The sequence below is a fragment of the Aspergillus aculeatus genome (assembly GCF_001890905.1).
Source record: "Aspergillus aculeatus ATCC 16872 unplaced genomic scaffold ASPACscaffold_11, whole genome shotgun sequence".
Classification (NCBI taxonomy): Eukaryota; Fungi; Ascomycota; class Eurotiomycetes; order Eurotiales; family Aspergillaceae; genus Aspergillus; species Aspergillus aculeatus.
In genome coordinates this window covers 223,580-236,263 of record NW_017962986.1, presented here as the reverse complement: position 1 = coordinate 236,263, position 12,684 = coordinate 223,580, and the positions used below count along the sequence as shown (strand labels likewise).

At 52.6% G+C, this 12,684-nt stretch overlaps 4 protein-coding genes across 4 annotated transcripts; 1 reads left to right on the top strand and 3 right to left on the bottom strand.

The window, feature by feature from the left end:
* Positions 1 to 240: 240 nt before the first annotated feature.
* On the bottom strand, positions 241 to 2,108 carry ASPACDRAFT_53219 (protein phosphatase 2A regulatory subunit CDC55; the record flags this gene model as incomplete). Its single annotated transcript, XM_020202713.1, has 6 exons — positions 241 to 264; positions 320 to 885; positions 942 to 1,587; positions 1,647 to 1,744; positions 1,848 to 1,888; positions 2,065 to 2,108. 6 exons carry the CDS (start codon positions 2,106 to 2,108, stop codon positions 241 to 243), a joined length of 1,419 nt encoding a protein of 472 aa, XP_020054586.1.
* A 1,743-nt stretch (positions 2,109 to 3,851) lies between these two features.
* ASPACDRAFT_44752 (uncharacterized protein) lies at positions 3,852 to 4,976 on the top strand (the record flags this gene model as incomplete). The annotated part of the gene is made up of 1 exon (XM_020201475.1): positions 3,852 to 4,976. The coding sequence occupies one exon, from the start codon at positions 3,852 to 3,854 to the stop codon at positions 4,974 to 4,976; it is 1,125 nt and encodes a 374-aa protein (XP_020054585.1).
* Positions 4,977 to 6,570: 1,594 nt separating this feature from the next.
* ASPACDRAFT_44751 (protoglobin family protein) lies at positions 6,571 to 7,882 on the bottom strand (the record flags this gene model as incomplete). Its single annotated transcript, XM_020201474.1, has 3 exons — positions 6,571 to 7,372; positions 7,438 to 7,708; positions 7,765 to 7,882. 3 exons carry the CDS (start codon positions 7,880 to 7,882, stop codon positions 6,571 to 6,573), a joined length of 1,191 nt encoding a protein of 396 aa, XP_020054584.1.
* Positions 7,883 to 10,196: 2,314 nt separating this feature from the next.
* On the bottom strand, positions 10,197 to 12,383 carry osm1 (putative fumarate reductase Osm1; the record flags this gene model as incomplete). Its single annotated transcript, XM_020196488.1, has 5 exons — positions 10,197 to 10,294; positions 10,354 to 11,810; positions 11,874 to 12,111; positions 12,209 to 12,277; positions 12,344 to 12,383. The coding sequence occupies 5 exons, from the start codon at positions 12,381 to 12,383 to the stop codon at positions 10,197 to 10,199; spliced, it is 1,902 nt and encodes a 633-aa protein (XP_020054583.1).
* Positions 12,384 to 12,684: the final 301 nt, after the last annotated feature.

The following is a 12,684-nucleotide window of genomic DNA, read 5'->3' as shown; positions in this document are numbered from 1 at the left end:
GAGAGCTCACAGACAGCAAGTGTGGAAAACAGACGGACAAAAGACTTGTAACATCACTGCGCGACCAAACTCCAACAAAACGAAAGGGGAAAGGCTTGAACTTGAACTGGCAACTTAATTTTGGATCTTCAGATGCTGCTGCTAGGAGTTTCATTTGTCTCATATCTGTCCCATGATTGCTTTGTTTCACATACTGACACGCCCTGTCCAATTATGATTATAGCCACCTGGTCGAAATACTTACAGTGCGGAGAAGACAAAGAGCTATCGCTTCAGTCAGCAAATGGACACCACAGAGTGCAGGGGCAAATGGACTCACGTTGTTGGTAGCAGCAATAGCAATACTGTCCTCATAAGGATGCCAGCTCATATGCAGGATCTTCTTGTTGAAATCGATCTGGTCCGCATCGGTCTCCTTCTTCATCCGACTGCCAGGGCCGGCCGGGCTACCAGCTCTAGACCCATTCTTCTTTCCATTGGCACCCTTGTTCATCGGTGTCGGCACACCGACCTTCTTAGCCTTGAAAGCAGACTTGTCGGCCTGTAGCACGATCTCCGTCTCCTTGCTCTGGTCGGTGGGGTAGATCATGAAGTTGTTGTTGTAGCTTCCGGTCATGACGTTCTCCGCGTCACCCGAGAATACAACCTCGAACTTGTCAAATATGCTATCGTTCTCGTAGGTGTCACAGAGGCGGGGTCGCAGGTGCTCGTGAATAGGAATCGTCTTCACAGGTTGTCTCTCCATGTTGACATCCCAGATCTTAACGGTCAGGTAGTCTCTTGACACGATGTATCGGCCATCGTGCGAGAATCGTACGTCTGAAATCGAGGAGATGATCTCGGAGAAGAAAGAACGGGAGGAGGCGTCTTCCTCTTGTTCGAATACTAGAAGAGACGTACGTCAAGACGCGGTTTAGCAAGAAGAGGTGGCAGGGACATACGCTTAGAGTGCTCGTCGCACAATGCTCGCTGCCGCATGTCGGCAAGCTTGATTGTGCCCTTGGAGCTGGCGTACATAAACCAGTTGCAGCTAACTGGGTGGAATTCAGCAGCTGTGATAACTTCCGTAAGTTCCTCCATGTTGGCCGGTTTGATATCGACGATGTTAAAGCTCTGGTCTTGGATGTTCAGGTTCCACAAATTAATTCGGAGGTCATCGCTGCTAATGAAAGTCTCCCCATCGCTGTTGACGGAGATGCTATTGATGTGATACGCATGCGCGTTGGCATAGGTCCTTCGGGGAACAGCGGCCACGACCGTATCATGATGTGTCATCCGAGGAAGCTTCAACATGGAAGGGTCCTTAAAATTCAGTCGGGGCGCACGGGGCGCGCCGCCGCCACCCACACCCGCGGGAGTCAGCTCGCTCGAGAGGTTGTTCTCCGCCACGACCTTCAGAGACTTGTCGAACACCTTCCACAACTTTATCGTCTTATCGTTCGTCGAAAGGAGGAAATGAGATGCATTCTGCCGTCTGCACCATTTAATTTTGTTGATCTTTTCTTCGATCTCCAGGGATTTCAGGTAATCAAACTCCGGTTCGTGCGATTGGAACTCGGTGTGGAATTTGTATTCACAAGTTTTTTTCTGCGCGTATCATTAGATTAGATCCGACCGTCGTCAAAGGAGATTGTGGAAGCCGGTACCGTTTCGTTTCTCTCAAATAACACCACTCGTCCGCCCTTGTCACCCGTAGCTAGATAGTTTCCAGTATGGTCGAACTCGACAGTCGAGATAATATCAGCTAGACAACAGGAAAGGGTCAGTTATCCGGCGGAGGCCATCAGAGCGTAGTACGGAAGGTCTTCCGAGAGGCAAATGCATGGAAATGAGTCCTAAAGGCGTACCTTCCGTAATATCCTCAACATCTCCTTTGTCACCGAAGCACCTAGTGTTGGGGTTAGTACCACGAACTAAGACGAATTATACCAAACGAAGAAGGAGGCGCCTCCACGCCGGCATATCAAAATCCTTGCCAGACAGCAAGACTATGGGGAAAGAGGGTCGCAGCGGGCTCGAGGGAAGCCTCTCCATGGAAGAGGATACTTGGCAAATGGCACTTACTGCGTGAACTTCCAGGTAGGAGTACCCGGATCCCTGTCTACCATTTTCTTCCGATTCTACCCTTTGTCGGGGCAGTGTCCAGCAGAGCACGAAGGAAGATGTCAAGATCCACAGGTCGAGGATCTTGGGTTGAGAAAATCAAGGTGGGGTTTGCCGATATTGATATGGTGCGGAGAGACTCGAGCGGGAGAACTTTTCACGCGAAGATCTATGTGGTGGGCGACTAGAGAGAGGAATCGATTGATGCGAGTCACGTAGGAACGACGACAAGTTACGCTAAGAGGATGAAGTTTGCGTGAGGATGAGGTAGGTTCCAATGCTCGGGTAGGAAATGCAACGGGCGGAGAGGAAAGGAATCGAGACCGTGATATCCGCCGAGAAGGTGAATTGGCAGAGATCGGGTGAGTCACTTGTATGCTGGAGAAGACGAAAGATTGGCAGCCAGAGCTGACAAGATCAGAAGCCAGAAGATGGAGGAAAGAAGAGGAGTTTTTTGGTGGTCTTTTTTTTCGTGGGGGTGGGATTTTAGTCGTGCCTCAAACTCCCTTCTCTCGGGTGCATCAATATTGGAGTGGGCGGGATTATCTATGAGAAAGAGAAAGAAATCTCAAGGAAACGGCTGAAACCGGCCAGATAGAGTGGCCGATAAAATAGTGGAAAAGCAGAGAGAAGGTGGGAGTTGAAAATGCGGGATGGGGAGGGGGGGAGGAGAGGAGGAGGGGAAGTGGGAAGGAAGAGGATGACGATACTGGGCAAGATGGAGGAGGAGAGGAGGAGGAGGAGGAGTGAAGTGCGGTGGTGGTAGTAGTGGTGCTGGTGCTGGTGCTGGTGTATGTGGTTGAGGTGAGGCGGTGGTTTGGAAACACCCGCCCGTCGGTCGGTGGTGGGTGGTGGACTGGTGGTAGTTGGTGGGGAGGGTAGTTAAGTGAGTAAGGAAAGGATGGATGGAGTGGCTGCCCGTAATTCTAAAAACCCACACGCAACAACAAGTCAACCCAACCCAACTTACTCAGAGTAACTTAAGCTGGGCGCTGACATCAACCACTCGTTTTCATTTTCGACCGTTTTGATAAGGTACGAAGTAGATCAGTGAATCTTCCACCATCTTGGGGGTTTTGTGTTGAAATATGATTCAGTTCTTCATGAAGGTTTATCTTGTCTTACCTTTGTTATTGCTCTTTGCCTCTACTCTTGTTGTTCAACCGTTTTTCCTTATTCTATTCAAGCATCCGTCCACTTCCTGGTTGTTCTTCTGCACCCGGCCGTGTTGTAGCTAGAACTTCCAGACTACCACCAAGCTAACTAATCACTACGATGGCCATTACTAACAATGAACGATGCAAAATAACTGACCATTCAGCTGCAAAGGATCTTTCCTCATCCATCACAATGACCGGAGGATCCGTTCGGGCTTGAGTAAAGTGACGGACTTGAGCGAATGCTCAGCTTTCAGACTCCCACTACCAAATTCCCCATCGGGCGTTTTTAGCTGCCTTGAGAATCAGGGTTTCTTTCCATCACCAGCCCGGCGGCCTGAGGGCGGCCTGAGGCTCTTCACATGCTTGTCTTTCTCGACTCTCTATGGATCCCGACCGACGGCGACGCCGTTGAGCCGAACACTGACTACACTACGACGTACTATATAGCTTTTGCGGGAGAAACTAATTCAGTGACAGTTTGGTGACAGTTTTGATTTTCTTTATCGGCCGATCTCTTTGTTTGTTCCCGCCACACTCATTGACAGGATAGGTTGATCCCACCTATTCTCTCCCCGCTCGTCACGAACCATGCCCGACAACCAGAAGCGGGGCAACAGTGACGACAAACCCGCCGACCCTCACCGCAAGGAGCCCGAGCCCAAATCCTCCGCCGCCGGGGCCAACGAAGACGACCAGGATGGCCGTTCGCTAGCCAGTCGCATCCAAGATTCCGCGTCTGGACTCGCCAAAAATGTGTTTTCCACTTCGGGCCAGCCCTCTGCAGAGACCGCTCAATTGCTGGCCGGCAGTGGTAAAGCCTCGTCCGCCTCGTCCTCCTCACAGTCCGCCCTATCAGCAGCGCAACAATATCACGAAGCCACCGGATTAAATTCTTCACGGACAGCAGGTCAAGCACCGGCCACACGATTCGAAGCATTCCGATCATCGCTCACCACCCACGCCGGAGGGTTCGAGCTTCCCTCGCTCACAGAAGATGAATTCCAGCGCACGTATGCGGGAGAATCCCTCAACGGCAGCAATGGAATGTACCTTGCAGCAACTGCCCCAGCTGCCGCGGGTTTAAGCACAGTCGACACGGGCAAAGGCAAGGGGAGATGGACACCGAGTCATCATGCTGCCGGTGCAGGGGGTCTGTCTCAGGACAAACAAGGCGGACAAGCGTCCGCCCTTCCGTCGGACGGCGCCGCAGTCGTCTCCCTCCTCTCCGATTTGACCTTCGACCCCAACTTTCCCCCGTCCGCCAACGAGCCAGCGGAGATAATCGAGACCGAACTCTCCGCGCCAGCCCAGCTCACCCCCGCGGAGATCCAGGCTCTCGAGTCTTTTCGTCGCGTGCTTCCCACTTCTACCATCAACACACACACTACCAACCACGTAAACCCGCATAGTCTCGTTCCTGATATTAGCAGCTTCCTCGAGTCCGTCCCGTCAGCAGCCAATGCAGACGCCGTGACCCTGCGCGACGCGGTCCTGACGGGATTACCAGGCGCAGCGGACTGGCTCGGGGTGGAGGAGCGATACCACGACGAGGTATGGGGCTACCTGCAACCTACTCTGGAGGCCGCCGCCCAGGAGCTACAGTCCAAGGACAGGGGGGGCTCAGATGGCCAGGAGGCGGATGGCCCTGCTGTACGACGTCTGAGGATGATCTTGAAGCATATGCAGACTGGTCCTGGTGCGATGGAGAAGTAGCACTTACGGGGTAGATGCGGGTGCATGGTAGTGATATATCCAGATGGTATTGCCCTGGTCCAGCATCGTCTGGTAATTTAGTCTGTGTAGCTGGTAGATTTGTCCATCAAGTTGAATTTATAGCGCTGCGTCAAGCGACAAGCATCTTCTTGATTGTACCGGGTATATATTTATATCTAAATACACACATAGAACTCGTTAGGTATACACCTAACCTGACAAATTCAATTCGATGCACACTATCAAGCTATTTAACACCACCAATAAAAGAACCACAAAGCCGCAAGATCGACTAACAATTTCTTGAACACAGTGTAGTGCAGACAATACATCCATCGCCCAAGCAACAAAAACAAAACCTCTTCCACACTTGCCTCTATACCCAGGTACCTTAAGTACCACAATCATATAGCGCAGACCGACAGGCCTCTCCTCTTGCCCTAGCACCTTAGTAGACAATCCTTTGTCCGCTGCAGCACCAACGAACGAAATCTCCGGATATGTATGCAGCTCCCATACTCCACCACCATATTAAACCATACACCTACCCCAAACCCAGCTACCTAGCTAGTCGCTACAACAATCACACCCACCCATTCACCTCACTGTTCAGTATACAGCGCCCTCCACCAGTGTCCTAGTATAGTATAGTCTATATCAACCCCCAAACCCACCCTACAGCCCACCCTTTACCAAATCCACACTGGAGAATGAATCCGCAATACGCAGCGCCACAGACCTTTTCTAAACTAGATCCCTAACCGAGCAAAGGGTCAGTAAGTAAGTAATCCCTGCTCCCGCTTGGAATCAAACTGAGAAGAGAGGATATTTACAGACAAGGCCTTCATGTGCAATACAACACACACACACACACACACACACACACACACACACACACACATATATATATATATATATATGAATAAATACTCACGCACACACACAATAAACACAAAAACAAAAACCCCCAGCTCCTGAACTACCGAGCCAGAAGTACATATAGAACCCCCAACGAATACCTAGTCTAGATATGACGCGGTAACCTACCTGCCCTACCCCCACAAGCAACGGCAGCAGCAACAACAAAAAAAAGCCATGGAATGGGGTTGACAATCTTCCTCCCTATCGGTTCAAACAGGGTGGTTTTAATTCCTACAATTAATCTGGTTTTCAGCACAGGCTTCGGTTTGGGGGAAAGGGGTAGTCCTACTAGCAGGGCTACATGGGACCGGTCGACCAGGATATATGGGTAGCACAGTCGCGCTTCGGTCTAGTTGGGATCTGTGCAAATGAGTATCAGGGGTGACTGATCTGCGTATATGTATAACTCCTGAGTCTCCTCGCCTCTATTTTCATTCTTTGATACATGCCTACTACTACAGTATTTCCTGAGGTCCAGGACAAACCTACCTTATCTTATCCTTCCTGAGGCGAGAACAACACTCACCACTAAAGCCCAAGAACAAGCACCCCGTAGATCGAAAATATCACCAGACCGTTCCATACCCAATCAATAAATATTATGTACAATTAATAAGGAACCACCACCCTCGAGCCTCGAACCCAAGGGCCACCAGCCAACGACGACCTCTGCTCAACTCCTCTCCGACCAAATCTTCGTCTCCAGCGTCTGCAACGACTCCACCGTCAGCGGCGCCACGAGCCCGACCATCGAATTGCGCCAGAGATTATTCGTCTGCGCCGGACGCAGACTGCTACTACTCGATGACGTGGAAGGCGGGGTGATCGGATACAGATTCGAATCCAGGGTGGAGGAGCTCGCGCGAGCAGCCAGAAAATCACCATGGCTGCTGCTATTCGTCGCCGTCGGAGCCGTCGCCATGCTCTTCGCGCTCAGAGACTCACCCGCCGAGGAGGTCGGTCTCGACGACGAGGACACCAACCCCGGGGTTAGGCAACTCGGATGATGCCCAGGATATGGGCTGTCCAGAGGGGCCGAAAGCTGGGTCTCGGCGCTGCGGATACTGCTCGCTGTCTTGGAGGCGGTCGTGCCGGTGGTGGCCTGGGATTCGGCGCGGGGGCGGAAATGTGGCGAGGAAGCCATCATGTCAAAACTGGGTCGTCGTCGGGGGTCATCCGCCGTCGTCGTTGTTGTTCTTGCTGTTATCGTCGTCGTCGTAGTCGTGGGCCCTTCTTCCTCGGAGTTCTCTTCATACTCCTGCCCGGCGGGGATATAGCATTTCGAGATCAGGTCGTTCTGGATGCACATGATCTTGTTCAGGGCGCGGATGAGGGCGAACTTGAAGCGGACGGTCATTTCCGGGTGGAGCGAGATCCACTCGATCAGCGCGTCTTCTACGTACCGGAGGCAGGCGTTCATGTGGATGTATTCGATGTTCAACGGGTGCAGCAGTTCTTTACCGGTGTGCATCCTCCTTTTAGGGGCCATGTTAACGAACTGAGGCGCGCAACATCTGAACGAAAGAGCCGGAGGACTCACCCTACCTTCTCCAAATACTCCCAATACTCCATCTGGCTCGGGTCGTTGCACAGCCGGGTCAAATACCACTTCCAAAAGATCTTGCGGCGCTCCACGTGCGGACTGTCGATGGTGAAGAGATCTTCCACGTGCGCGTGGCAGGCGGTGTTGCGGGTCCGTAACGCGCGGGCTGTGATGTCGAACTCGAGCATTTTGGAATACAGGCGATGCGTGAGGTCTGGGATCGCCGTCTTTAGGTACTTGGCGCCTTTGTTGAAGACGATTATATCATCTTGTAGGCAAACCCGGGTCAGAAACTTATTCGGAACAATCAGGGAGAAACCGCACCTTCCACCAGATTCAGGAAGGCCTTCAAATACGCAATGCGCTTCTTGAAGTCCGTGTATAGCTCCCGACGATCCACATGTCGAATATCAAACTGATCCAACTTAGGCCGGTTCGGCATGATGGCAAGATGTGTAGCTGATACTTTCCGATACCTTTGGTGGTAGATGGTGAGATGTCCAATTCACGTGCACTGAGAATTCAATGAAGCGAGTGAGGGTATCAGAGGAGTCAGTGGCCAGCCACTAAGCACTGCTTTTCTCGTGAGTTGGATAGTGGAGTCAAAAAGATCACGAATCGCTGGACGTAAGAAAAAAAGCAGCGCAGGGCCTCGCGTGTGTCAGGGAAAGGAGGACCAGCATTTGTACTATCTCCGAGCAGCAACAGTAGCAGCAGCAACAGCGACAGCAATCTAACTACCCTCAGCACGCGACTTTTCAGCCCTTGAGTGCCTGCCTGCCTCCTTCGGGGAATCTGGGCCCTGTCGCACGCAACCCGAGGAGCTGACTTCCCTGCTATGCTCCACAGGACCACCGCTACAGCAGGTACACACATCCAACGTAACCTCCGAGCATACGCTCATCTATCTCCACGGACTTGCGCGAGGGGAGAGCGGACAGGACAGGACAACCCACCATTATTTTTCTCCAGTCGGCACTGCCCACTTTCCTATCCCACCCGCCATCATCCTGCCCCATCAAAGACCGGCGTTGAGCACGACTCATGTCGCGGCCCAATGACCAAACGGCAAATAGATTAAGATGGAATTGAAGCGAAAGACAAGCGCCCCCCACTCTCACAGGAAAAAGGCGAAATCTTTCCCCTGTCATTAGACCCAGATTCGAGATTGCGAGTGGTCCAGCAGCTTTTCAGCTCGCGCCGGGTACCATTGCCCCGATCCCACCCCGCAATTGGGTGGACAATGTCGAATGGACATAGTCATGGGTGGGATTGGTGGTGGAGCATTCATGAACGGAGATGATCAGTAGTGTGAATCGTAATAAGGGGGCGATCCCCGAACCACACGAGTGAGGGGCTCGGCCGAGGGCAGGTTTGTCTAGGCCGGAATATCGCCGGAGGAATGACAGGGTTGGAGGGGTAATCAGAGAGGGTCGTATTCAAGGATTATAGTTGATAGTGACAGGAATAGGAACAGACAGGACGGATGGACTCATTAATGGCGAAGACCGCATGGTATTGTTTTGCTGTTGTATGTTGCGGCTGGCGTGGCCCGCGTGCGTCTTGCCGTCGTCGGAATGGGCCGGAAATCCCGGGCATCGATCTCGGGGGGGAAGTCAGCACAGGCACACCTGGCAAGCAAGCGATCAGGCCACTTGAAAACAGCCACCAATGATCATGTTTGGTCTAGATAGGTCGAATCATGTTGGAGATTGCAAGTGGAGTCAGGCACCGATCTCGATTGGCCTTACCAGGCCTCCCTTCAAAGCTCAAGGTGTTACTTAATTCGATCAGTTGCTTCGTATGGTCGAGATGGAAAGAACGTAGCGACGGGCTCAACAACAAAAGAGGAGCCAAAACAAGAAACAAATACGAACCAAGCTAAGATCCCTAGATAAGCGTAGCCAGCCAACAACAGCCATGTTCACCACCGCCACCATGCATGTATAAGACATCCATCCCTGTCCAACAAGAAGAAAAAGAAACAAATCAATCGCTTCATCTAGCTGGTCTTGTCCGAACACGAGCCCAAAAGGGAACAAGCCCAACATGCTACTATATGCATCGAGAATCATGGAACCAACTCCGCTCGTGACAGTAGAGCTAAACATAAGCAATTATCTGATCTATCCACCAGACAGTCGCTCTAGGAACCCGGTTTCACGTTGTAATCCACCCGAGGGGTCTAGAAGGGCCAAGGATCATCAGTCAGGGTATGTTTCAAATGTCACTCGTTCCCAGGAACCTAGACGGACCTGCATACAATGAGCGCGGGCTATAGTTGCCTGTGAAGGCGTGACCCCCACCCCACCCACTACTCATCTTAATACATCATCATCCTAGCACTTTATGATGTACACATACACCCCCTACCACAAGGTAATGCACTGTCAAATTCCTCGTGGATTTTGCCCAAGAAGGCAATCTGAGCTAGTCGTGGGATATTCATTCGACTCAGCAGTTGTGCCTCCCGACATGGCAACAACATCGGATCGGATAGAAGAATAAGCACTTGCTATAGTGGTCAAATCATAGAGAACGGTCCAAAAATAACCTTCAATTGATGTCCTATACTGCTTGTATTTTACAACCACCGCAGAAAGAACCAAACGTCTAAGCCCCATCGAAGGCATGCATGCATGCATACATCACAGCAAAGCAAAGCGGAAAAATAATAAGACTGACTAGGGTATGTATCAACATGGCTGCAAGATCATTTTCATCCAAAAAAAACAAAACAGACTCTAACGCGCAAATCACAGCTCTAGGCTGGGAGTCTGTCCCTTGACGCGACCAATCACAATGTGGGCTGCGTACTTGGGGATGACCTCATCGTCGTGGAGCATCGCGAATTCTAAAGCAGCTATGGTCAGTCTCATTCTTCTTGAACATCACTCAAGAGAGAAAACGAACCTTCGGTGGCATCGCGACCCATGAAGTTGAACAAAGCATTGGCGCCGCCGGGGTGCTCGTCCAACCAGTTGGTCACGTCTAATACAACACCCTTGACCACGATCCACAGGTCCTCCTTCTTGTTGTGCTTGGCCACCTCCTCCATGGAGTACTCCGTCTCGGGAATGCTGAACTTGGCCGGGCTGGTGGGCTTGGCAGACTCCGGGGCACCCGCCGGGGTGGCGCTAGACTTCGCGGCCTGGACGGAGTCAGCAGGAGTTCCGGCAGCCGCGGAGACTTGACCACTACCACTACCGGCTCCAGTCCATTCGACGGCGATCTTGCCCGGGGTTGACGGGTCGATGTGCAGGGAGATTTGGCCGAGACGCTGTTGAGCGGTGGACGCGCCACCGGAGAGGAGACGCTTGAAGAGGAACTGGCTGGCGCTATCACCGGCAACACGGCCGTAGACGACGCAGCCCAAAAGCGAAGAGCCACCCAGGCGGTTGGCGCCGTGGACACCACCGGCAAGCTCACCGCAGGCGTAGAGACCCTCGAAGGGCTTCTGCTCGCTGTTCAGAACCTCGGCGTGCTCGTTAATCTCAATACCACCCATGGTGAAGTGAAGAACGGGCTCCATAAGGGCCACGTGGAAGTCATCATCGATGCTGAAAGGCAGGTTGTGGAAGAAACGCTTGCCCCAGGGGTCCTTCTTCTTGCCATCGGCGATGGCATTGTAGTCGTCGAAGGTCTTCTTGAGGGCAGCCTCGCCGCAGCCAATCTCCTTGGCGAGTTCCTTGCCGGTCATCTTCTTCATCAAGCCACGGCCGGAGTAGTGACGAGTGTGGAAGTCGAGCACATTGGAGGCCTTGCTGTTGAGCACAAGGCGGATGGGCCATTTGTTCTTCTCCTTCTCCTTCCACATCTGTCCAGAGACGTAGTCACGGTGACCCAGCTCATCCGAGAAACGCTCACCGTCCGAGTTCAGGAGAAGACCACCCTCACCACGGAGCGCCTCAGCAGCCAGGAACTTGAACTTGGCGGTGGGATCCTTGGGGTCGACAAGACCCGTTGGGTGCACCTGGACCTTGTCCATGTCGATTCCGTTGGCGCCGATCTCCATCAACATCTTCTGGCCATCACCCGTGGCGTGGGTGCCGTTGGTGCTGGACAGCCCGAAGGTGTCCGGACGGTGCTGCTTGAGCAGGGATCCATCGCCAAAGTCGGCAGCGTAGCCACCAGTGGCCAGGACGACCACACCATCAGCAGTGTGCGTCTCGCCGTTGTACTCGTAGGTGACACCCGTCACAGTGTTTCCGGACTTGTTGATGGAGGTAACGCGAGCCTTCTTGATGATCTGGACACGGTCGGGTTCCGACTCGGTGAGCTCTTCTAACCGTTGCATGAGGGCGTAGGTAATGGCCATTCCGGGGAACTTGGCATCGTGACCACGGTGTGTGCGGGGCTGGGAGTGACCACTGCGCAGAATTAGCATGATGGCTCGAAGTCACAGAGAGGGTCCGCTCATAGATAAAACTCACCCCAGGCGGGAGACTAGCGTCAAATCGAGGTTGAAGACATCCTGCAGCCACTCGACCGCGGAAGCAGAATTGTAGGTCAGGACCTTGATGAGGTCCGGACGGGCCTTATCTCTGGCCGATTTGAGGGTATCTTCGTAGAAGGTCTTGACACTGTCGGGAATTCCCAAGTCGACCTGGGTGCGGGTCAGGGCGCCATTGATACCGGAAGTAGCCTTGGTGGAGTTGCCACCGAAGAAGGCTGTCTGGAGTTAGCCTTGAGGACAGAGAGAATATGGCGGCATCGAACTGCGATCCTAATTCCTATCGCTCGCTTCTTGAAGGGAAAGAAAACGCACCCTGCTTGTCTAGAACGAGGACATTTCCACCGTTGAGGTAGACGGTGTGGGCGGCACTAAGACCGGACACTGAGCGACGAGGCAATGGTCAGCAATGCGGGGAAAGCTGGAAACGGTTAAGTCGGAGTCACTCACATCCACCGCCAACTACAATAATCCTGGGGGCAGTCGTCATGATGTGTGTGAGTGAGTGTATGAAGGGGATGGAGGATAAGATGAGAAGAGGTGGGAAAGAGAAACAGAAGACAGATCGGGAGAAGGAAAGGTAAAAGTATTTGAAGAGAGACAATGATGATGGGCAGATCTTAAGAAAGAGAAACCCCCAGTGATCCGGGGGAGCGAGAGCGAGCGAGAGGGAATTCCAATGTTCAGAAGCCGATCGGGGGAGAGCTGCTTTATCGGCCGAGGCTCATCCCATACCCTGTCCATACCATACGTATCGATACCGTCTGCCTGCCCCAGCTCTAATCCCCAGG